This window comes from Urocampus carinirostris, chromosome 3, assembly GCF_059441175.1.
Source record: "Urocampus carinirostris isolate Australia breed hairy pipefish chromosome 3, RoL_Ucar_1.0, whole genome shotgun sequence".
NCBI classification, from domain to species: domain Eukaryota; kingdom Metazoa; phylum Chordata; class Actinopteri; order Syngnathiformes; family Syngnathidae; genus Urocampus; species Urocampus carinirostris.
In genome coordinates this window covers 34,158,040-34,183,775 of record NC_142351.1, presented here as the reverse complement: position 1 = coordinate 34,183,775, position 25,736 = coordinate 34,158,040, and the positions used below count along the sequence as shown (strand labels likewise).

The window sequence follows — 25,736 nt, the reverse complement described above, 5'->3', positions numbered from 1 at the left end:
TGCTAAGATGTACAAGTTTCAGTGTCAGTAGAGGTTTATTTTGTACGGAGTATCTTCTCATCAACACAGGGATTCCAAGTGACAAGAAGCTCTGGCGGTAGTTCGAGAGTGATATAGCCATAATCACAAACAAGACTTTTTTTATCTTAAGTTATTTCAATTTCTTATCATCAGTAAAATGCTTCAAATGAGGTTCAAAATATAAGAAAGTCTAATGTGGTTTTGGAATTTCACTTTAACTGGTTATCAGTTAAAAGCTATGGATGTTTAATGCAGTTTTGATGAATTAACTGATTAGAAGGTGTTGATGCATGTCCCAAGGAGTAACCTATATAAATTGTATTTTTTATCAAATAATTTTAATTTAATTGGAACACAATTTTTCAAAAATAGTAAGACCTTAATTGGACAGTATATTTTCCCTAAAAATATCAACTCATAGAAGATTATTTTTTTACTGGTGTGACTTGAAGTTTGTAATTACTGATGTGATACTGCCAAAATTTAAGAAGGGCATGGTATTGATACTTGCACATTCAGATTAAAGATATTGACATGCTGCATTACCTGTGCATTTCAGTAAAGCCAGGAGAAGCTGGTTCTTTCCATCTGCATAAAAGATCAGACAACAGTGTAGTGAGAATTGTCATAATGTACCGTTTTCTTTTATTGATACTGTAAGGATGAATACATGCAGAATAAAATCATAATATGTTATCTTATAACGTGTGCAGAAACTGAATGTGGAAATGTGCTTTGAACAAACCATCCACAAATCTCTGCAGGCTCTCCACCAGAGTTTTAATTGAATTGGGAAGATTCCAAGGGTCCTCCTGAATGTTTTTGTGAATGACATAACGACAACGAACTGTCCAGTCTTCTGTCTGGCGGAACTCTGTCCAAATAAAATCAGTAATATTGGATGTAAGTGTGTATCTGTGGCTGGGGATACTATTAAGCAAACACTCCTATACATACGCATATATAAACCTGGCTGGCTGTGGTCAGAGTAAAAGTGCTTGGTCTCCTCACAGGCCTTGGTCATGACATTTCCCTTGAGGAGGCAGTTGATGGAGTCAACCTGTGACCGACAGAAAAAAACCCTAACTTAAAATAAACTCAACACCCATGGGAGGGAAACACATTTGTAGCACAGAAGAAAAACAAAAGGTATTTATTCCTGAAACAGTTTTCTTTTTAAGCAAGAGCACACAAAATGACTCTTTCAATTGGACTTTTTGTGCAGCTTCACTCTTTTTGTACTACCGTACTGTGTACCACTGGGAAGTACTGAAAAGTAGCAAATCTACATCCACGGTATTTAGATACCCTCCACAAATTGTCACATGAGAAACTAATAAAAACGGGATTAATGTCCAGTCTTATGGATTTCTTTTACATTTGTTTTTCAGACTAATAACGCTGTAAAATTAAATCCATGCGCAATTAATCTAAAGGAAATCTAAATATACACACAACCCCACATTGATATATAAATACAGGATTAGGATATGGTTAGCACTTACTGTATATTTTCAGATGTACTTTAGTAAAGTAATTCTGTATAGTCCGGACTATCCTTATGCTTACATTTAATGCACTTAAATGTATTCAAATCATAAGAAATACACTTTACACTACATTTTTGTAAATTCTATCCAAATATTGTTTACTGGACCCGTCGTTCATTTACAAATTAACAGGTTATATGCGCAGCTGTAAGTAAGACAGTATCTTTAAAACAGTTTACGTTTCACCTTTATTTTATTTGTATTCCAAAATAAACGTACCTGGTTAAAAAGATGCTCAAGACAACCATGCAGCTTGTCCTGTTTGTCTGAGGGTATCCTCATGTCACAAGGCAGCTCATCTCCTAGCAAGTAGAACACATTCCCCCAACAACCAACATTAATGCAGTATATTCAGAATTAGTTTTAAATTATCAATTGTCCAAGTAATCGTTATATGGTTTGTCTGCCTCAGAACATATGAAGGCAAAACCCTGCAGCCGACTTTCCCGACTTTGGAGGATACTTTTTTTAAAGGCTGACCATGTTTTTTTTTTAAGATGCGTCATATACACACTCAGGTCAACGGCTTAGCTAGTTAATCAAAATTATAATGCAATAAAGATGATTGTACAGGATCAGTGGCCACCACAAAAATGTCATAGTTAGAATAGGCATTATCACTCTGAATAGGGAGCTTATTTGCACGGGACAACATGTGTCCTATTTATACTGTGGGGTAAATAGGTATTTGGTCAACCACCAATTGTGCAAGTTCTCCCACTTTGCAAATAATGGTTAAAAATAAGTATTGGGTCAATACCAAAAGTTCATCTCAAGTTTGTTACGTACTTTTTGTTGGCAATATCGGAGGCCATACGTTTTCTCTAACTCACAAGCTTTTCACACACTGTTGCTGGTATTATGGCCCATTTCTCTATGCAGCTTTCTAAAGACAGTGATGGTTTGGGGCTGTCGTTGGGCAACACAGACTCTCTCCACTGATTTTCTTTCGGGTTTAGATCTGAAGACTGGCTAGGCCAGTTCAGGACCTTGAAATGCTTCCTACGAAGCCACTCCTTTGTTGCCCTGGCTGTGTGTTTGGGACCATTGTGATACTGAAAGAACCCAGCCACGTCTAATCTTCAATGTCCTTGCTGATAAAAGTAGATTTGAGTTAAAATATCTTGATACATGGCCCCATTCATTATTTCCTAGACACAGATTGTTCGTCCTGGTCTTAGTGTAGAAAAACAGCCCCACGGCATGATATTTTCACCCCCATACTTCACAGTGGGTATGGTGTTCTTCAGATGCAACTCAGTGTTTTTTCTCTTCCAAACACAAGAACCTGTGTTTCTACCATAAATTTATATTTTGGTTACATCTAACCACAACACATTCTCCCAGTCCTCTTCCAGATCATCCAAATGCTCTCTAGCATACCAAAGATGGGCCTGGCAGAGCAGGATTCAAGTCTTAGTACCCTTTGTTGCTTTGGTCCCAGATCTCTGTGAATCAATGGCTAGGTACCCATGTGTGGTTCTGTTTTTTTGCTCACCATTCTCATCATTTTGACGCCAAGGTGTGAAATCTTGCATGGAACCCAGATCGAGGGAGATTATCAGTGGTCTTGTTTGTCTTCGACTTTTTAAAAATCAGTCCCATGGTTAATTTCTTTACACCAAGCGTTTTACCAATTGAAGATTCAGTCTTCCTAACCCGGTGCAGGTCAATACTTATGTCTCTGGTGACCTTCGACAGCTCTTTGGTCTTGGCCATAGTGGAGTTTGGAGTGTGACTGACTGAGGTTTAGACAGGTGTGTTCTATTCTGATAATGAGTTAAAACAGGTGCCATTAATACAGGTAACGAGTGGAATCTCGTTAGACCTCGTCAGAAGAACATAGACCTCTTTGACAGCCAGAAATCCTGCTTGTTTGTAGGTGAGCAAATACTTATTTTCCACTCTAAGAGGGGAAAAAGAAATCCGTTTTTTCCCCATTCTGTTTCTCATGGTTGAGGTTTACCTATGTTGACAATTACAGATGTCTCTGATATTTTCAAGTGGGAGAACTTGAAAAAATCGTGGTCGACTATAAACATATTTGCCTCACTGTAAACATTTTTACATTTACACATTTCTATTCAATATTGCTGCACAGAGTAAATGTGCTCTAAGACATAGAATATGTTGATGTAGACATGTTTCTTTTGTGTACATGTAAGTAGTTCCATGAATTGACACACTTTCCACTGTTTTGGCTCTCCTGTTTGGATCAGGATGATACACTCCAAAAAAAGCCAGGCAGAAAAGAAATGTGTGAGTGTGTTTTGGCTTAATGTTTTCCCCTTTTTTTTACCTGATCCCATTTCATCACTCCCCAGGTAAGAGCTGTTACTCCTCACACTCGTGTAGGACAGAACTGAATCTCGGTTGCTGTTGCATTCACTGACATAAAAAAGGAAAAACACACAGTTAAAATGTAAATATAAGATAAGCATGTCATCTTACTCTGAAAGAAGTCTGCTAAGCGTTATCTTTGATCATACTACAAAAAAAAACTATTTGACAATAAAAGCAATTGTTGCCATATATCCATCATTAAAGGTTATGAAATCTAACTTCAATGTGGAAACTAGGTTACAGTAAGTGGACAGACCTTTTAGAGTTCGCCATTTAAAGACATATTTTGACATGTTCCGACAGAATTGGCAGAACACGGACAATTTATAAAACGGCATTAATAGTGGCTCAGAGGCTGTGTGAATGATTCACAGAGCTTAGAGTGACGGATGGCCGGGAAGTGAGTCTACCGTGCAACCACAAAACAAAACTGGCTTTGTTTGTTATCCTGCATGTCACAGTAGGGGAGCTAAGGCTAGTTATCACCTGCCAGACTGTTTTGGGGTTCCTAATGTGTGTGTGTGTGTTTGTTAGTGTGTGTGCATGCATGCAAGTGTTGGTGCGCCTCTGCGTGGTGGGGCTAGCCGGGACGGCGGCAATTAAGCAGAGAGTGTTAACATGGCAATCTGTCAATGGGGTGGCACGGGTTCACCTTAATTTACTGGCACACTCTTTCAAGCAGTAAGGGTTCTGAGTGTGTTTGTGCTTTAAACATGAATTGAGGTATTTCACAACTCACACTTCTATATCCAAATTGTTGATTGGAAAACTTGAAATTAATTGCATTTCATTGTCATTGAACGTTACAAAGAAAGGTAAAGGAAATTCAGATTGTATTACCAGATACCAGACTTGAAGCCATAACAGATTATTGAAGTACAGGTACTGTATTTTACGGACTACAGGGTGCACCCAAAAGTCCCCTATTGGCCGGAAATTTAAACCTGCACCATATAATCCAGTGCGCCTTATGTAAAGAGAACATGGATATGCATACTGTTGTATTATATCTGTGCAACTATTTATCGCAGACTAGAATTGCAATGGTGATAACGGGGATCAAATTCGGATAGTGACGGTGAGAGTGCTGAATCCTAACCACCAGGCCTTTAGTTACATTGAAGTCGTAGGAAAAGGAAATGGTTTTAGCTCATGTTCAGACTATTTTTAGTCACTGTACAGGACACAAATGCTAGATGTATGAGAAAAAATAAACTGGTTAAAAATAGGTAAAAAATTCAATTTTTTCTTAGCCCAAACTAAGCATTGTAAGTGACAAACGTTTTTTATTGCGTGTGGCCATGCGTTTATTTTTCAGGACGACTCTTCATTCAGTTCAGAATCTTATGGGCTTCCCGAGTCAGTGACACAACACTGAATTTCAGTGGTTTCGAACCTTTTCTGTACCACAGACCAGTTTAATGTCCACCAATATTCTCGCGGACGGGCCCAATAATAACATTAACAACTTCGTACAGTGTAGTGACAGATATGGGTTTTTAAGGCCGGTTACAAGCGTTAAGAGGAGGCCGATAACCTACATTTGAAGCAGATTCATTTGCTTAAAAACTGGCATCATATTTTCTTAAAAGGTATATAAAAACTTACAACTTTAAACATTCAACAGTAAATACATTAGAATTTCAACACAACTAACATGACTAATCTTTCACTTAAACCAGGAAGGAAATAAAATTGGGCTTAGCAGCAACTCCTATAAAAGGTACATAAAGACCTAAATAGGTCCCTGATCTTTTACAATAAATGAATAAACATGTCAATACAACCAACATGACTTAAGTTAACATAAAACAAAAGTGCATCTGAATTTCAATGGAGCTGGCGAATTGGTAAGTGTGGGCACTCTTGTTTTAGAGCCAGATTAACTAATTAACGAACTAATGTTATGGTAACAGCTTATCACTCAGCCTTCCACTTAAGCATGCTTTTTATGCTCTATCTCATTCACAAACACACACGCTTGATTGACAAACTAACATTATGATAAGAGCTAATATATCATTCTTCACCTCAAAGTGTTTTTTTAAAACCAGTTAATTGCACTTTTTACACCATCTCTTAGTCACAAACTTGCCTTTCTACAATGGACATTTTAAAATCTCAATATTATCAGCAATAATCACAGGCGCGTTGGGACGAGTTAGCAGAGCTGTTGCTCTAACAGTATTGTTCCTGCTTCAATGGCTTTTGCTCCTAGTAACCTATAAAATCATAAAGCGCGGGTCGGTAGGGAGAGAGAGGAGCAGGAGAGAGGAGCAGGAGAGAAGGGAAGTAATGCTCAGCTACACTAGGGCCTAAATAAACCAGTTCTATATATAGTTAATCTGCCCGTCGAATAAATAAAAATGCCGAAGCAGATATCCGTCAAATTCACAGATATTGGTGCTGATAATCGACCCACCCGATAATCAGCCCGCCCGATGATTGGTTGGCCTCTAGTACCGTGAAAAATAGTGTGATGATGCCTTTTTGTGTGTCGTCTGTGCCACAAGAAGTCCAGTGAATAGGATATTACACTCTCCCTGCTGTGATCTTGGTTTGAATCTCGTGGCATCCAAATTTTGGAATTGTCACCAGCGATATATTTCGACTGATCAAACAATGCACAAAAATGCTACTCCTTTATTTTTAGTGCAACCCTCACTCTTGCTCTAGTGTTATTTTGTGGCCCTTATTATAGTGTGCCTTATGAACGAAATAAATATCCCAAAAGACCAATTTTTGGGGGATGCCTAATAGTGCGAAAAATATGGTAATTGATTTATATTTTTGTTGTTTTTTTCTTCCCATTTTCAAAAACACAACCAAAAATAAAGCTTCTATTTTATATAGTCTTTCAAGAAAAAATGAATAGTTTAATAAAACTATTAAACAAAAAAATTAATGTGACAAACGATTAAACAAAAAAAAAAAAATGCTACTGACCAAACCGGTCCTTTAATTATAAATCATTTTTTCTTACACTATAAAACTATAACATGACCTTGCATTTGAAAAAGGGCATGAACAGTCTACCATGCCTTTTTCAAATATAGCATATAATTTGACTAAATATTTAATATAATAAAAAATGTATTGAAACAATTAGTTCTAGCCCTTATTCCCAACATAGACATACTTGTGACAGAAGAGTAAAAATATTTGCACAACTGCACACTGTATTTAGATGTTCCATATTTATAACTACAGGAGCAAGTCATAGAGGAAGTCAATACCGCAACGGGCCGCTGCGTATTTGAATGATTTAAGTATCAGGCAAGCACACAATCCTGTCAAAACAATCTCAGTCCTATGACTTATAAGACTACACCAGTCCAAGCTGGCAATGATGTCACTGGATAATTTCATTTTAACTCAAATCCCAGATCATTCTGAAGCATGTGGAAAAAAGGAGCAGAAGACCAATAAAACAAAACAAATTCAAGATCAAGAAGTTTGAAACTCATGACTCCTTTTCTTGAATAAATCAGGCATCACCAACAACATTTATAACTTGTCGTGCCACAGTTTGGAACAACAACCACTTGATTTGTGATATCTGCTTCACACATCTGTGAGCACAAATCAATTTACCAAACACTATACAGGTTCGATGATGAATCAATATATTTCGCAGACTTGAATTTATTGTCAAAAGAGGGAGTATTCAGAAAAAAAAAACCTTGCCTACATTTTTCATCACCTCCTATTGGGATAAGGTAGTTCTGCACATTGTGGTAGTGCCTTAATGAAAGACTGAGCCTGGGGGCCGCACCCCAAACTTTTGCTCTATTATAGACCGTCCCACCACACCAACAACCAATAACTACTTTGTGTGTGGTGGAGGCCTCAGCAGTCTAGCACGCGCACACACATTTACACACAACTTGAATGAGCTCATAACAAGCAAATTACATAATCGGATCAGGTGAAAACATTTTGAGGCCAATTTTAGCCCTGCAATCCTAAATTTAAATGCCAACATCTGGAATAAATTTTCTCAGGCTCCATCGTGAGGAAATGAGCTGTCTTGTGAAGTGTATAAAGGAGTTTAAACGCTTGCTCACGTTTAATCCAGGTGTGAGACAAGTATCTCCTGTGTCTCCACTTGCAAATTGTATACTGGTAGGACGCTGAACCAGTTAGTAAGCAAAAGGGACAACGATCAGTTGACAAAAAAAAAAAACGATATTAGAAATAATCGACTATGAATTTAATTGTCCATTATTGTCGCCTGACACGTTTTTCCGACAAAGTGAAGCATCCTTACATGAAAAGACACGAGACTCGCTCATAAGCAACAGCGTCTCTGTCTCGGGTGGTAACATACAGAAATGAAAGCTTCAGAAAGTACTTAAAGTTTTGGGGCATTTTAGCCTTGATAAAGCAAATTAAAATACTACTAGCCAAGTTTTCAAAGCAGACTTAACATGGCAGTACCTCGGGCATGCACAAACATTTTAAGAGAAAGCATGTCCGACAGTTGAACAAAACAGACTGCGCCTAATTTGTTTAAAATAGGGCATTTTAATTTCATTTCTGCCCAAATCCACAGTATGCCCAATTTCCTATGTTTATTTATTATCATTTGCCAAATAATTAAAGCCTCTTCAAGCTAAATTTAAGAAAAAAAAATAATTATGTGATTATTCGACTACTAGAATTGACTACTAGAATACTAAAATGGTCCCCAGTTGCATTTAGGGGAGGAAGGTGAAGCTGTGCCTCTTCTGTCATCATTGAAAAATAAAATACAAAATATATAAAATTGTCTTAGTGTCAACGTTGTTTCTCATTTAACCTTTCAATTTTTGGATATTTTTTTTCAAAATCACCACATTTTCACATTATGAAAATTATTCAAACAACTAGTATGTTAAGTATTACTGTGCTGAGGATCTGCAAATGTAGAGTGAGGCATGCAATTCTCTTGCCTCATGGCAGAGGGCAATAGTGAGACTAAGCATTCTAATGTGGAGCAGACTTCACACAGAATAGAATTAGTGAGTGTTAGCAAGCTAAACTGCAAATCAAGCCATGGAGGATTTTTTTTTTGGTCGTTGCAAGGACTTTTTCTCATAATGGAGGATTACCTATCAATTGAAGCTTTTTTTTCAAAAGGAGCAACACATGAACTTTATTTATAGGTTAAGGTAAGATATATTGCTTTCTTGCTCTGGTAAAATTTAATGAATAAGATTTAGTTTCATCTACTTGTAAATCTGACTTTGCCTTGCCAGAAACGAACCTCACCGCACGTCACTGTTGCAATAAGAAGACGTGACGATTTTAAAGTAGGCTTCAGTTACCTGTAAGAGTCCCTGTAGCTCATTGTGTCATGACCAGAGTCCTCCTGGTCCTCCTCGTTGACCTTGAAGCAAACCCTTTTGATGCCTTGCTCCACCTTGTCCTGGTCGCAGTTCTCCTCACAGGGGCTCAATGAGGGCGGCTGGCCAGTTTCATAGATGGGGGCTTCTCCCCCAGCTGTCTGGTTCTGTGTGGGCTCGGTGATCGATGACAAGAGACTAGATCAATACAAAAACAAGTTCAGTTACAAAAAACATAAGAAAAATTGAGGCTTTCAGTAATAAGTAATAATAAGTCCCTATTTGAGTTGAATTATTTAATGAAAATGTATTGCTGTTAACTTGAAAAAGAGGTTTGAATTCTAGGAGGGACAGTGTATATTATTTGACCCCTAAATGTTGCTGTAATGTGTAGTGAAACCGAACAGAATACTAACGTGACAAACTAGTAAGAAGCAATTCTGCCGACAAATCGGCACAAGTTGAGCTGTCTGATTTTTTTAAAAAAATGTTTCATCTCCATAAGTGGGGTAACCCACAGTTGACCAACGTTAGCTTCTTGCATCACTTAGTCATTCACATCAGGACATGAGCTGCAACCATTTACAGGCCAAGCTAAGTGTTGTCCGGCTAAGCCAGAGTATTAGGTGCATTTTCTTTTTCCGCTTTTGTTTTATTACATTAATTGCATAAAAAAATTGCCGGCGTTTATAATTGTCACCAATAATAAAAATAAACACTACATAATGTAATGTGATGATCAAAGATTTCACTCAGCTGTTGCAAGTTACAAACCTTCCGAGGTACAGACTCACAAGGAACACGCATTAGTCTTCTATTTGAGTACTGGCCTGGCTCATAAATATTTTGGGACCAAGGAATGTTCTTTTTAAAAATTCTCAGCCTTTAAGAGGGCTGTGAAAAAAAGCTATAACCATGATGCGGGCTTGACAACTTCCAATTCCCAACTCTTTTCTTTTTTCACTTTTTTAAATATCATTGTGGAGGCGAGACTCATGTAAACGTCTGGGTCAATGTTTGTAGAAGATAAGTAAAGATTTCCTGTTGGATCGGAGATGAGAAAAAAAACAACCAACAGTTCCTACTTACACATCTATCTGAGCCACATATTGCTTCATTTCTCTAACAGCAACGTCCAAGCGGCTGTACAAGTGAAGATACGCGTCCTGCGTCTCCGTGTCCTCCTGCTTGAGCAAAAAGCTCAGGCCCCCTTCTCTGTAACCTCTGGTGTAATTTAAACCTTCACCCTCATTCAGAGAGCCCTCTTCATCAACCCCATCCAAACCCGACGAGTTCCAAGATGGTGCTCCCATGCTTGTAACACAATGCTGGGTGTGAGACATTGGGTTCAGCTGGGCTGGATGTGAAAACATAGAGCAGAATAATTCAGGTTATAGAAGGGCAGAGATAAAAGACAAAAAAAAGCAACAAAAATGGATAAATAAAAAATAATCTGGAAAAATGTATTATTAAGTATTAGGAGTAGAACTGAGTAAATGAGAGTTGAGACTTTTAAAAAAGACCAAGAAAACTGACATTGATATCCACAAGAGAAGATAACATTTGTAAAAGCACTGCTTTCTATTTAATAAAGGGTTAGTTACGATACTCTCCCGCACCTGACATCCACAGCAAAGTCAAATGTTTACTCAAGTTAAGACAAAACAAGCTGCAGTAACCGGAGATATCCTGTTCTGAATCCCAAGTGAGTATTATTAGTAACTTTGCCATAAAGGAGTGCCTTGTGCTCTATTTAAAAAGTGACAAGAATGAGAATATCTGATGAATGAGAACATCTGCTCAATGCAACTGCTGGCCAGATGTCGAATGGAGCATACTTAAGGACTGAGGAACAACCAAGAGATGTTGTCTAGACAGCTGTAATGCATTCACATCTTATGTGCGAGTGGAGGGAAATGTCGCAATATTTACAAAAAAAAGGAACTGACAAGGGGAGATAACTTTCAAATGTCCTGTATTACTTTTGAAAATGAAAGTGGCAAGACTGTACTTTTCGTGTTTATGCAGCGTCGTTTTATTCTCTTCCCATTTGACCGCTATGACGCTTTCACATTCCGAAAAGCAGCAAATAGTCATATCAAGTGCATGATCATGGCCGAGGGCTAATGGGATCCTTACAGCAAAGCACTCTTGACTTTACTATGGGAATGGCTGTAGCCGACTAATGGAATTCCATTCTCTAACACTGTGGGATTTAAACGGCTAGAAAGGTCAATTACCCTGAGTGATTGCCCAGTTGCTACTAAGTGGCCTATTGCAACTTGTACCACAAAAATATTAATGTATTAAAAAAATACTATTCCATTATATTCATCTTGTTTAATACAAATGGAATTTCCTGCATTTCTAACAGTGTGTAGAATTATTTAGGAAAAAACATTGCACTACCTTGATCCGGGTCGACACCATACAGAGAGTTCTTCCGTCCAAACCGAATACTGAAGGTCCTGCCAGCGCAAGTGGCACTTTTGGGGTAGGAAACCTGCATTATATTAACGTGGAAGTTGGTCGGAATAAAGTCCATGCAGCTCAGCGGGTGGATTTGAATGCCCGCTTGCCTGAAGGTGGGCCAGGCCTTATTACGAAGTTCAGAGGAAAACTGCAAAAAAATATGAACAACATAACAATTACTGTACTTGTCTAATATGCTCTAAAATTCTTAATCAGTGTCGTGACTGATAAGCGAAAGAGTAAATGGTCATTTGAACATTAAAAGCAAATTGAAAACAACAGTAAAAAAGAACAATTATCATGAAAAAGTATTTGGCCCATTATCATATCAATACTTTTGCATTTTACAACTACTACATTTAAGACGATGTGTGACAAAGATGGTTTCCTCAAGTGTTAAGAATTTACCTAGAATTAACATGGCTTTCGTAAATGAGAGATACCAACACAAGCATGTGTTTTCATTTCTTTAACAAATGTCCTTTTGCAACTACTACAATATTATTTTTCACAAGTGTTCGTGGGAGGGTTGTGCATGTGTGTGTGTGTGTGTGTGTGTGTGTGTGTTCGTGGGGGATTTCATATTAGCCTTCCCACTCGGGACTCTCGCTATGCCCAGTAAAAGTATCAGGGGCTACTGGTGAGGATTCATTTTGTAAGGATTCATTTTGTAAAGAACCGGCAGATTGAATTCAAAATGCTCAAATTCATTGCGAACGGTTAACTTCAACCCAGTAAAATTTAAAAGGAAAAAAAGGGATGATAGAGAAATGTGAAGAGAAAGTAACGATCACAGTCATTAACTCCAACTCATGCAAAGAGACACGTGTTTCTGTACCTGCTTGTAGCAGCTTATGCGCCGTTGGATGCTCTCCAGCTTGGTGTCACAAATGTGCCTGAACTCATACTGTGGCATAGTAACTACTTTGTCACTCTGTGATATGAGCTGGCTGCAGTTACTAACAAACAACTTGTCATCACTAGAGAGAGCTTCAAGAATCTGCATCAATAGACAGTTGTGATTATAAGCATAATAAATATACCAGATATGTTACCTGCACATAGAGTACAAGGTAAATATATAATAATTTACTTTCTACCTACCTTCGCGGTGAGGCTAAAGCAGCCTTTGGGCTCTATTATCTTCTCCAGGACGTGGCTCTTGATCCCAGCAGTGCTGACGTATTCGTAGAGCACTCCATGTTCCAGGTGTACATTATCCACAGTCAAGTTGACCAGCGGTGTGTTGTCTGAGAGAGATAGGTTTCCCAGTCCATAATCTGCGGGCCATCAAAAACAAATAGAACAAACAAATTAACTTGTGTGTTGTTTATTTGAATTGACTAAAACACTACTGCAGTAACACCTAAAAAATAAAATGTTGAATATATTCAATTATATTGTGTCAAAAAGAAAGACAGACAAAGAGACAGACGGACCGAAACATAGACAGACCAAGACAGAGACAAACAGAGACAGATACAGACAGACAGACAGACAGACTCAGAAAGGGAGAGAAAGAAAGAAAGAAAGAAAGAAAGAAAGAAAGAAAGAAAGAAAGAAAGAAAGAAAGAGGAAAGGAGACAGAGGGAGAAAAAGAAAAATAGAGAGAGGAAGAGAGGGAGGGAAAGAAAGAGACAGCAAAAGATAGAAAGAGAATAAAGAGACAGAGAACCAAACAGAAATAGAAAGAGACAGAAATAGAAAGAGAGAAAGAGAGGGAAATCGAGAGAAAGAGAAAAAGGTTGTTTAGAATCCGGTGGAGTGATCAGTTACCGTTTGTTTCGTTTGTGCCATTTTCCTTATTGTGGTTGGAGCCATTCTCAACGAGGTAAGGCCCGAACGTGCGGTCTTCTTTTTCAATCAAAGTTCCAGGCCCTTGAAGTTCTTCCACGTCTTCAAAAGCACGGTACACCCAATGACACTGAGGAAGCAGTACAGCAAAGTGGGTTGAGGTTAAATATACAGTATATACCGAATCAGAAAGTAGGATTTAAATAATTAACACTTGACAGGACATGAAAACCGATGTGAATTCCCATGAGCAAGAATGAAAGACCAATCGAGCTGGATCAACCCAGGATCTCCTAAAAAAAGAGCGTCTAGCGGGGGTTGGTCTGAACTAAACTCAGCTGAAGTCAGGTGCCAAACATGACTTGCCAGCTACTACAAAGCCCTCTAAAGCCTGCAATCTCAATCCAGAAACTGTCAAACAACAAAAGAAACAGTGTGCAACACCATCAGAGGGCACATTGAACCCTACGAAGAACTGATGTCAACTGTGCGCAGATGAAAACTTCAGTGTTATGGTCACTTCACAAGATCCTCTGGACTAGCCATGATAATTCTCCAGGGCATAGTCCAAGGGGGCAAGAGGAGAGAAAGACAGAAAAAGAACTGGTGCAAACTTTGCCAAGACCCAAGAACAGACCATGGACCGTTAACAGCGGAGAAGGCTGGTAAGAGTTGCGTCCTCTTTGGTGCCTCTTCATTTACTCTATATTAAATTATATGTTTGCTTATTATTTAAATCAATGTTTTTTTGGATGAATTACGTTTTTTAAATCACTGGGGGGCTTTATATAAAAGACACTGGGGCTTTACCCTATGCTTATTACATTTAATATAGTACAGTAAAAGATCTCCCCAGAGTGTAGTTCATGCTCCAGCTCAAACTCAGCAGTGCAATCAGGCACATGAACAACATCCTGATATCAAATGGAGATTCAACCATTTAGTAAAACAAGTCCAAAGAGGATTCACACAGTCTGTGCCAGCTCACTCAGTGCGAGCCAAAAGGATTTAGAAAGAGAATAGCAGGCAGGAATGACAAAAAGAAAACAAAACATTACAGAAAAATCAAAACAGTCAGGAGACATCCCACTCTGTCTGAAGCCTGGTGAAAAGCTGCCCAGCACCACTGGCAAAATGCGAGTGTTTTGGGAAATAGTGTTTAGAAATGCTATACAGTATTTTACGCACTATAAGGCGCACCTAAAAGCCTTTATTTTTTTCAAAAGCTGACCATTTGCTTTATAATACAGTGCGCCTTATATATGGATCAATATTAAGTCGCAAGGTCTCGCAACAAAAGGCAAGCAGCCGCTGACTAGATTTTTCCTCGTAGGCGATGTGTGTTGCGGTGTATGCTGGGATACATATGCCGGCGTTTCATTTCCCGGCCAATGTGTCAATCATCATTTGAATCACTATTGGCTAAACTTATTCGGAGGTAAAGGGGGCGGATCCTTTTTATCATTTACAGGCTCGCATAGGCTAAAGGGGCAAAACAAAGCCTGCAATTGGCCGAAAAAGATGAATGTGAATAGCAAGTTTGCTTGAACTACGGCAGACATGGGGACTTGAGACTTAGTGACTTGGACTCGAGTCGACTCGAGTCGCTGTTTTTATGACTTGTGACTTGACTTGGACTTGGCAATCTAAGACTCGGGACTTGACTTGTGACTTGACTTGCCCAAGAAAAAAATACTTGGGACTTACTTGGGACTTGAAGGTGAAGACTTGAGACTTACTTGAGACTTGCACATGTGTGACTTGGTCCCATGTCTGAACTACGGCATAGACAAAACATGGTTTATTAATCTGTATTTGTAAATATTTTACTCTCCTGGATTTACTACACTCACGGATGTAAGAGGACGATGGTTGCACATTATTATTGAGCGCAACGACTTCGGTGAGCTACTCCGGCTATACATTTTCCCAGTATCTTGTTTCAGACTGATCTCGATGTTTCTGTGATGAGTCTATTTTTAAATTAAACTCAATTCCAAGTGTTTATTGTCATATGCACAGTAAAGTTGCGAGCGAAAAAGAAAATAGAAACTAAGGAATAGTTGGCATTTCTTGAATCCCAAGACTTTAACCTTCTGAATGATATTTGCAACGATGCATTTGAGTGACATCGTAAAGACACGTATTTGCTTCTTTGCAAGTTTTCGGAATGTTAAGGGGGTAATAAGTTTGACTGAACTATCTGACTGTTTTGTTGACGTTCCCATTGTAGCGCCTTAAAATCCGGTGCGCCTTATGTATGGAAGATATAGGACCAAAACCTATTTTTTGGGGGTGCGCCCTATAACCTGGTGCGCCTTATAGTGCGGAAAATACTGTAACTTAATGATGTATCTTAAACACACAAGGATAAAGCTACAACACCAGTGTCAGTAATGGGGTAATCTAACTATTTTTTCCACCGTTAATGACGGTCAAAAGTGTTATGTTACTTTAACTGCAGAACGCCATCGGTGGCGTGTCTCCCATACTTGATGCTGTTCTCAGCGGCGCAGTTTCCCACTTTCGTCTGAGTTGTTTGTGTCACGTCTTTTGGCATCATGTAACCATTCAATATAGAAACTACCATATATCTAGATAGTGATCACAAAATAGTATTTACCAATGTGGCGGAAAAAAAGGCGAATTGGTGAATGCTGCAACCGACTCGTGTCGTTCAAGAACCAAAGGGCTCCATGAGTATTCTCTTGGAAGTGGGAGCCGGCTACCCACCAATCGAGAGTCGAGACGCTATTTTTCTCTTGTAATAGCATTTTTTCAGTCATATTCTGCTGATGACTGATTTTGTTGGAGAATAAGAAAGGTTAAAATTGTTTTGTCTTTACCTTTTTCTTTGTAGATTTATACATACTTTAATTCGTGTTTCCTGTTTTTCAGTGTTAATGTGTTTGTATAAAAATGTAAAGTTTATTATTTTTTTATTTCTCTTTTTCGTTCTGTTATTGTATTAGTTTTTTCTTTTTTATATTTTTCCCCTTTTTTAAGGCATTCCGTGCATAATATGATGTAATAATTAGTAATGTAGGGGTTAAAGCAACAAAAACAACCTAAAGAGCTGTTTGGGGCCCGAGAGAGGCTCTTTTTAGCGAGCCAAGCCAAAATGAAATGAAATGAAATGAAATGATCTGCATTTCTATAGCGCTTTTCAAGTCAAGACTTCCCAAAGCGCTTTACAGTGTGCTTCACATTTCCCAATAGCGGCCATGCAGCCATGTAAGGCGCTAACCTGCTTATTGGGGGCATTAGGGGTTCAGTGTCTTACCCAAGGACACTTCGACATGTAACACGGATCCCATGATCCCAGGACGAGTGCTCTACCTCCTGAGCTACTGCCGCCCCCAAAAAGAAAACAGTTCTCTAAGAATAGTCACGATCTACATCTCTTCAATTAACTCCCATCAAAAGACATCACTGCGGTGTTTCGGATATGCTCAGAAAATTTTAAATTCTTTGTCATAAAACTTTTTAAAGTAACGGAAATAGTTACTTTTCCTGGTTACTAGTTAGTACTATTATGAGGTAATTCAGTTACTTTTTGGAAGAAGTAGTGAGTAATTATAACTAATTACTTTAAGTCACGTGTGGAACACTGTACATAACACAACTTGAGTGGATTCAAAATGGGATTTTCTGTTGGCATGGGTACACCATGGTATCTTGCCAATCTGAGCCGTTTATAACTACAATATACCAAAGCCCAATTTCCCCCAAGAGTATATTGAACAGTACCATATCCATTTTTGTCGTGCACAGGTAAAACTTCTCACCGCATGGGGGAGCTGAAGGTCTGTCTGCTGGGCACTGAAGTGTTCCAGAACTTCTTGGAAGTCGCTGCGGTTGACATTGTTGCCGTTGACTTTCAGGATGACTTGACCGGGCTGGAGACCCGCTCCTGCCGCCTCCCATCCTATGTCGTGTGTCATCAAGAGAAGTCAGGGGAGGGATCAGAGACAAATCAAACAGATTGTTTAAAATATAGAAATTATGGTCACATGTAAACTGAAAATGTATTGGATTTTTGAATAAAGCAAACTAAAGGCATGAATCAACTCTTGAAAGATCAATAAAGTCAGACAGTTATATTCATTAATTCAGTGGTCAGCAACCACCAGGCCGCGGACTGGTACGGGGCTGCACAGAAAGAAAAACAAGTTTCATTATTTTTACCTAATTTGGTTTTATTGACACTGCTACATTTCAGACTGAACTTGAAGTGAAGCTTTGCGGTGGTACGTTTGAATTAAAATCAGTGTGGTTGGCACAGGCGGGTGCAGTTGCCTGTCACATTGGAAACAAGGTTTCCTGCCTGCCAAAGATACATTCAAGGATGAATTAAACCAAACTTTTGCGCTTATAGTAAATCAGCGTGGAGAACTGTCATGCTAGAAACAAACTTGCTGCCATGGAAACATTTTAGGCAATATATTTTGAGGATGCATGGGTTTCAATGTCAGGAACACGACACAGAGACCACATCACACAAAGAGTGAAGGGTTAGTTCATCAGGTAAGTTTGCATTTTCAATTACTTGGCAGGCGGATTGTCATGACCTTTAGCATCAAACGTTATGATTGTGACTATAGTGTGTTGCTATTAGCACGTCCGCATCACAGTTCAGAGGTCCGGTGTTCAATTCCAGCTATAGACCACCTTGTTTAGAGTTTGCATGTTCTCTCTGTGCCTTTGGGATCTCTAGTTTCCCTCCCACATTTCAAAAAGATGGCACCCCGCCGACCCTCATTAGGATAAGTGGCTCGGAAAATGAAATGTGATTTGGTTTCATCTTACAAGGAAATCCAAATGTTCCACGTGACTTTATAGTGGATTTACACTCATTATTATTATTATTATCAATGTTGGTATTATTATTAATGTTAGAAATTTTTATTATTATTATTATTGTTATTATCATTTCATGTAATGTATTAACACATTTAATGCTGCCCATCGGCTGGGCTGTGAAGATATTCAGTCTATGGTACAGAAAAGGTTGCCAACTACTGGATTAAGTCATAAACAACTTAAAAAATTCTGATGTAACCCATGAAAATTGCAAAGCTTTTCATCAGCATCATTACAATTACTCAAGTCAAACTCCAGGAATGAATAATAATATATCTAGGTTTCCTGATTCAGAACAATTGTGACTGAACTATTTTGGCAAAAGGGATTACATGCTTTCCCGTTTCCTTTTTTTCCCCAGCAAGACAACCGACATCCACTTTTCCCACAACATGCTGTTCAAAGCCACTAATGGTTTTACAAAATGGGTGTCCAATCAACACCTCTTATCTGCCTTTCTCCCATCTAAAAATATCACTTGCATCACTTCAGTTACCGAGCCACCAAGAGCCCCAGGACTGGACTGAGCACAGGAAAATTAAATTAGGTGATTAGTGTTTGATAGCAAATCTAAAAATCGCAGTCAGAATGACACATCAGTAATAGGGTTTGTTCTCTATCAAGGTTTGAAGCTTGAACATAATGCAGTGTGTGTGACAGGTGGTAATAAAAGCCCAATAAAGGCTAACTGAAGACAGAATGGAACAGGTGGCTAAAAGCTAGTGTTACCTACTTTGACTTTAGTATTTTGTCTTTCTGACACCATAAACGCTTTCAAAGAATTAAGCAGAACAGATTGCGCCAATTTTGGCCAGAACTAGGTGAACAGATCCCCAAACATGGAAGTTCTGTCTGCATTTAGGTTTCTTTTATGTTTAAGAAACGTAAACTCAATAGCATTACAGCAGCTGCATAGTAGTCATTACAAAAACCTCTTGGCCGGTTAATACACAAGAAAACACGAATACACATCAACAACTCACCTTTCCTTACAGCATAGACATAAGGAGGTGTCGAGCCACAAAGTCGAAAGGAAAGACTTTCTGGGTTGTCGGGGACCTTCACGATCCTTGAAGAAAAATGTAATCGATCAGAACCCATGCGGGTGAGCAAGTGCATATTCACTCACTCTTTAGCTTTCGTGGTGACGAGAAGGCGCAGGGAGCGTCGTATGCAGAAGGCCCGGTTGATAATGGCTTCCACCTCAGACAAAGGCCGGAGAAACAACAGGTCTTCATTGATGGTGTGGATCTTCTTGCCCACCTGCAGTCCTGCCATCTGGACGGACATATGTTCATGAATCCATTTTTTCAATAATGGGACAGTATCCTTACCGCCTGAAATATTTACCAAATTGTGACTTATGTGGCACCTGGCTGACGCTACAAATGTGTTTATTTGTTTGTTTATTAAATACAAAACATTCAAGCAGGCTTAGGTTGTTTACTCCCTGAAACGTGGTTCCTTCACTTGTGAGGCCAAACCTGATTCCATCAAATTGTTACGAATCTATTATCTGAGTTCACATTTTTCTTATCAGGAATGTTGGAAGAGCCAACAACATATAAAATACTCTTATTATCTTATCTTTATCTTTCACCCTTCCACCACCTATTTGACTTGATGCCTTCTAGTAGGCACATCAGATCCCTTAAAACAAGTACTAACAGGCTCAGAAAAGAGCTAAATACCCTACACTGAATAATCTATCTCGACAAGGGTGTCAAACTCAATTGCACAGAGGGCCAAAACTCAAACCACACCACTGTTCGCAGGCCGAACAGGATAAATATTTATTGAATACCCTAAAACAATTTGTTTTATATAAATATGAATTTAAAACAGACAAGAAGATTTATTCAAGAATACACAAATTTAAACATTAAATAACAGAAACAAATTTGCTCTCCATAAAAATATCTTCTGTCAAAACTATACAAAGTCAATAAATGGAAATGTACATTCAATTTGTGCTTTTCACTTTGGGAATTTTGCTTTGGTAAAAACATATGCTGGGTCAGTATGTTCTTCTTTAACTCCCCAACTTACTGTATCTTGTGCTCTGCATTCAGGTCTTTTATCTTACTCTGATGTTTTGTCTCGTAGCGCCATTTTACATTAATTTACCTTAATCTCATAAAGCAGACACACGGGTTTAGCGGCAATGTCAGTTGACAAATATTCAGCTTCTCGGTTTTAAAAAGCTGTTTTCTGAATCAACTTTTTGCTCGGCCATTGTGAGGGTTTAGCATCCACGTAATCTACAACAACAGAAACGTCACCCTGCTCATCTCCGTTTAGCCTTCTGTTACATCGCGATGGATAGAATTTCGTCCCTGGGCTGCCTGACACTAAAGACAATATTAATGCACTTGTCTGTCTTGTTTTTCCCAACTGTTGTTTGTTGGTAATGTTAAGTCGATTAATGCATGCGGGAACATTTTCGGGAAGTCTTGTCACAGCAGCAAAAGCGCTGCATTGTGGGATCTCTAGTTTGAGAGTTATCAGCGTTTCATAGAGCTGGGCTATGATAGTAAATGTATATAAAATGATTTAATGAGCTGGATATAATTGTACGCCGGACCCGATAGGGCCTGCGGCCGTGAGTTTGACACCTATGATCTAGACTAGTCGAGACTATTATAGGACACCCGATTTGCATGTGTGTGTGTGTTTGTGTTTGGATGTGGCTTAGGGCTCAATAACAGCTAAAGTCAATAGTACTTTACGCCTCTGGGAGTTATTAGGAGCTAGTTTTTGTGTCAATTATCCATCCATCCATTATCCGCACCACTTATCCTCAGTAGGGTCGCGGAGGTGCTGGAGCCCATCTCAGCTGATCTCAGGCAGTGGGCAGGGGACCCCCTGAACTGGTTGCCAGCCAGTCACAGGGCACACAGTGACAGACAACTCACTCGCTCATTAACACCTAGGGACAATTTAAACCGGCCAATTAATCTAAAATGCATGCTTTTGGAATGTGGGAGGAAACCGGAGTGCCTGGAGGAAACCCACGCGAGCACGGGCATAACATGCAAACTCCAAACAGGAAGGTTTGATCCCATGACTTCAGAACTGTGCCGTGGACGCGCTAACCATTGCGCTGCCGGGCTGCCCACCCCCAATTATTACTAACAAAATTGATAAACATCTGTTTTCATGTACAAGCAAGTCTGGAGCTACATGTGGTCATACTGCTTTTTGGCACTCCCTAGTGGCTTCCTGAGGCTTTTTCAACAAGCCATAACCCCAACAACCTTGCTCAAGTAGAATGCCTGGCAACAACGACCACTGCAACGTTAAGCCTGGCCCCGGGGCCAATACACTTGTTCCAAATAATCTCATTAAACATGTGTGTATTGTACACGTATAAACTGCAATGATAAATATTAAATATCTTGCATCATTCATTTTCCGTTTCAAAGAATATTTCATGAACCTGATACTAATGATACTCCGTTTTTACAGTTTTACTGATTTTGAAAACAATTTTTTCAAAAATCTTTTAACTATTTTTTGGGGGCAAAATAAGAAAAATAATCCTTAAACCGATCATTGTCTGGTATAACAGATAGTAGTATTTTTTCATGACAAGAATTATTTCCCGCATAGGTGATAAAAATGATACCTAATCTAAAAGAAAATGATCCGCTACCCTCCATGGAACAAAATGGTGCCTTTTTTAAAGGATTTTTAACATTTTGCAGGGAAAAAAAAACCCTTTCGAAAATGACACCTAAAATGACCAAATAATCCCGCAGGGGGATACAATGGATTTTTTGCAGCGTACAAACAACGGGTAACACCTAAACCTTATTATTATTGGTAACACACCAAATAATTCATTGTTGTGGACCCTTCATAACCTGATTTGTAAAATGTTACAAAAGAATTGCGAAATAGTGCTTTTTTTCCTGCCCATTTTCCCCTAAAAATGCATATGCATGCTACTGAGCACACTGCATAGTGACCAAGAAAAAGTGTCACGTTATGAGTCTGTGCCCTGTGTTTTTTTGTGTCAGGTCAGAGTCCAGTGTCCACGAGATACATCCGGAAGAGTGGCCTTTACTAGGTTGGGGGCCCTACTCCGGACAACAGCCCATGATGGATAAATGCCCGGGATGAGCAGTGAAGAACATTTGCCTGACTTGATGCAATAGTATCACAGTCAGTGAATGGGCTGTGCATGTGTGCATGTGAGCGTGCACATTTGAGAACCCCTTTCAGAGCCCCATGGGAATCAGCTGAGCTGCATTCACTGTGCAGGCCGTGTCACAACTACCAATGGCGTTATTGTGGAGAGGAGGGGAACACTGAGGATGATGAATAGAAGACCAAGAGAAAAAGAGTGGAGTGTAGAGCAGAGAATCTAGATTGAGGGTTTACTGGGGGAAAAAAAGTCCGGACAGAAAAGAGATTATCCAGACTCTGAGGAGAGCAATGTGGGAAACAGAAAATGTAATGAGAATTGAAACCAAATGACCTGAATTTCAAATGTTTCGTTTGATATCCAGTAGATCTCCTCATGGTGAGGGGATGTTTTAGATTACAATGCAATAGGTAGGATCCCTTTATATTGTTATAGAAACATGAACTGGTACACTTTTCCAAAGAGCTATTTAAGTGGTTAAAGTTTACGCAAAAAAATGTTAACGTACAATATATTTATTTTCTTTTCTGTTGTTGTTGCTTTTTTTTTTTACTGTTTTAGTTGTTTGTTATCAATGTTTTCCCCTTTTAGCTGAACTCACATTTTTTTTTACTTAGTAAAAGTCTTTATGAAAAGAGGTTTCTGGTTGTAGCATCTGAAAATTCTTTCAAAAGAGAAACAACATTGCAGTCATGGGGAATAGCTTACATTTCAACTCATTCTTCAAAGTCCAGTCTTCATTATTTGTAAGTGGTGTCCATTTTTCCCATTTGTCCATGCATTGGGTTTCTATATTCTTATTCGAAATGTGGTCCTCTTCATTACTTATTTCGTCCACGGTGCATCCCCACCTGCTCTGCGGTGGGGAGTTCTTGTGTGTGTGTACCATAATCTTGTAATTACTTTTTGACTTTTTAGTCATTTTTGGCTTTTCAGTAATTTTTTAACCAGGTACTTTCTCTGTAATATTTCTTCTGTTAGATGGCCCAAATAGAGCACATTTTATGTTTGAGGAATCCCATTTCCAAATATTTTCTTTAAAACAAAACAGTTTTTCCCCCCCAGTAATCCTGTATTCTTGGGCCGAGACAAAAAATATGCATGTGGTCATATTGCTTGTATCTAGAGTAGCTTATATGTAGAGGTATCACTTTAAATTGTCTTAATAATCAAACAGAATAAATGTTATAAAAAATAATACTAAAAAAAGGCAAAAATTAGTTCAGCAAGAAGCATCATCTGCCTATCCAAAGCAGTTTCACGGTTTGTTTTCATCCGCAACCATTAACTTGGCACATTGTATGTGACTTGTTGTGTGTCTTATTTTTGTGATGGAGACATGAGTGGGCCTGCCCAGTGGCGCAACATCCAATCACAACAAAGCTCCTCCGGGGAAACGGGAAGAGACAGACAGTAGCCGTCCAAACATTAGACAGCCATTACCTACAGGAACTAATGCAATGGGGCAGTGGGAAGGAACATTGTGTCGCGTGTGTACACATGAGTGTGTTACCTCAGCATGTGAGCCTCTGGTGACGGACTTCACAACAATGGCTTTGTTTTTCTCCTCAATCTCAAAGCCGTAATCCTCCTCCTCTGGGTGAATCTAGCATAGATGGAAGGGCACACTAGAACTTGTCAAATGTAAAATCTTTTGCCAATTCTAGCTCGATCAAACATTTACCTTCTCAAACATGATACAATCGAATGGTACCTCTTTATACGAGCCTAATTCGTTCAACGATAGTGCTTGTAGCTCAATTTACTTGTGTAACGAGCACATTTTCCCTATATGAAGAGCTTAAAAACTATATGGCTTGTTTCCGACCTCCCAAAAGCATCAAAGTGAACCCCAAAACACATTTTCCTGATCAGTAGAACACATTCAAGATATCAATTACGTTAAGATAAATACGATGAAATAAAATGTGAGTTTATTATGAGCACTTAACCCACAGGCAGCCGCCTAAAAAATTTGCACGCTGTGCTGATGAAGGGGCGGGGGACATTTGCAAGGAAGAGAAAGATTGCATACCTGTCAACTTATACATGTTCCTTGTTTTTTTATACATTTTTTGATCATTTCAAATTGTGAACGCTGTATAATAATTCTACCACTGTAAAAAAAACGATCTCATATTGCTCATTTCACCTCTTATCCGAATCGGTCACTAGTAGCAGACGACAACGTCAACGTAGATTGATAATATTGTCACAGACTTCCACATAATCTTGCTGTGAGTAAGTGCCGCGTTGTGTTTGTAAGATTTGTTACCGCTTAATAAAAATAATTTGCAATCAATAATAAGTGGAGCAATTGGCAGAGGTTGACATGTATGAGATTGAGAAAGTTGATTATACTTAAGTACTAACTGTACACTTAAAATACTTAAGTTGTACTTCTGCTTGTAGTAATTTGCATGTGCTTAAAATGATCAAGATTTTTATTACAAATAAAACTTGTGTACTGAAATTCTCGTGTTTAGAGATGCTCATATGAATAGTTACCACTGTACTAACTTCTATTGTTACTATGACAGCGAGACAATTATGACTTTTGTTACTGGCTGTTCTTCATATATTTTCTTGTTTAGGTAGCTAAAATTAGTAAATGTTTGGTAAATAACAAGAAGTTTTTGAGCCTAAACAATCATTAATGCTCGCTAGCTACTTGCCAAAACTAGGGCCACTTTGACACAAGCCACATTGTACACGAGGCCCTTAAGCCGAAAACATTTACACTGCTCACACGTCCTAAGTGTTTCAAGTCACTCGTGGTTGCGGCCACGTTAGCAGTGCGTTACTAGCTGCATTAGCATGAGATGCAAGCGAGTCATCAGCTTTAGGGGCATAGCATCAACTGAGCTGAATGTGACGACATTAAAAAGGAGTCAAGTTAATGTCATTAACAACTGATATTAGCAGAAACAAGTAAGTAACCAAAATATATGACTCACCACTAGAGCAGCGTTAACAAACATAATTGCAGCATTGAACTTTTTTGCTAACACGATACCAAAACCTTGCATTAAGTGCACTGGTGCACTTTTCACTTATGAGCATATTGTATTATGCTTGTATAATGTACAGCAGCTTACTTTTCTGCTTCATGCACTCTATTCCCAGTTAGCGGGCGTTAGCCATTGTCATTAGAAAACGCATTAGCTGACTTCCATTAACTAAGCATTCAGCTTCATGCTGCACACCCCTGATAAA

General features: G+C 38.8%; 1 protein-coding gene across 3 annotated transcripts in view; it reads right to left on the bottom strand.

Annotated features, from left to right (window-relative positions):
• prex1 (phosphatidylinositol-3,4,5-trisphosphate-dependent Rac exchange factor 1) overlaps positions 1–25,736 on the bottom strand; it is a 110,180-nt gene that overhangs the window by 15,237 nt on the left and 69,207 nt on the right. For 2 of the 3 annotated variants that reach the window (XM_088331579.1, XM_088331582.1), the window contains exons 17-31: positions 24,034–24,126; positions 19,500–19,648; positions 19,354–19,439; positions 17,296–17,435; positions 13,490–13,637; positions 12,818–12,993; positions 12,552–12,713; positions 11,651–11,861; positions 10,331–10,598; positions 9,224–9,439; positions 3,871–3,959; positions 1,791–1,873; positions 979–1,081; positions 767–895; positions 568–609 (exon numbers count right to left, since the gene is read on the bottom strand). In XM_088331579.1, coding sequence (XP_088187705.1) covers positions 568–609; positions 767–895; positions 979–1,081; positions 1,791–1,873; positions 3,871–3,959; positions 9,224–9,439; positions 10,331–10,598; positions 11,651–11,861; positions 12,552–12,713; positions 12,818–12,993; positions 13,490–13,637; positions 17,296–17,435; positions 19,354–19,439; positions 19,500–19,648; positions 24,034–24,126 — 2,095 coding nt within the window. Of the gene's footprint in view, positions 1–567; positions 610–766; positions 896–978; positions 1,082–1,790; positions 1,874–3,870; positions 3,960–9,223; positions 9,440–10,330; positions 10,599–11,650; positions 11,862–12,551; positions 12,714–12,817; positions 12,995–13,489; positions 13,638–17,295; positions 17,436–19,353; positions 19,440–19,499; positions 19,649–24,033; positions 24,127–25,736 lie in introns of all 3 variants that reach the window. The other variant, XM_088331580.1, reaches the window with a different exon arrangement.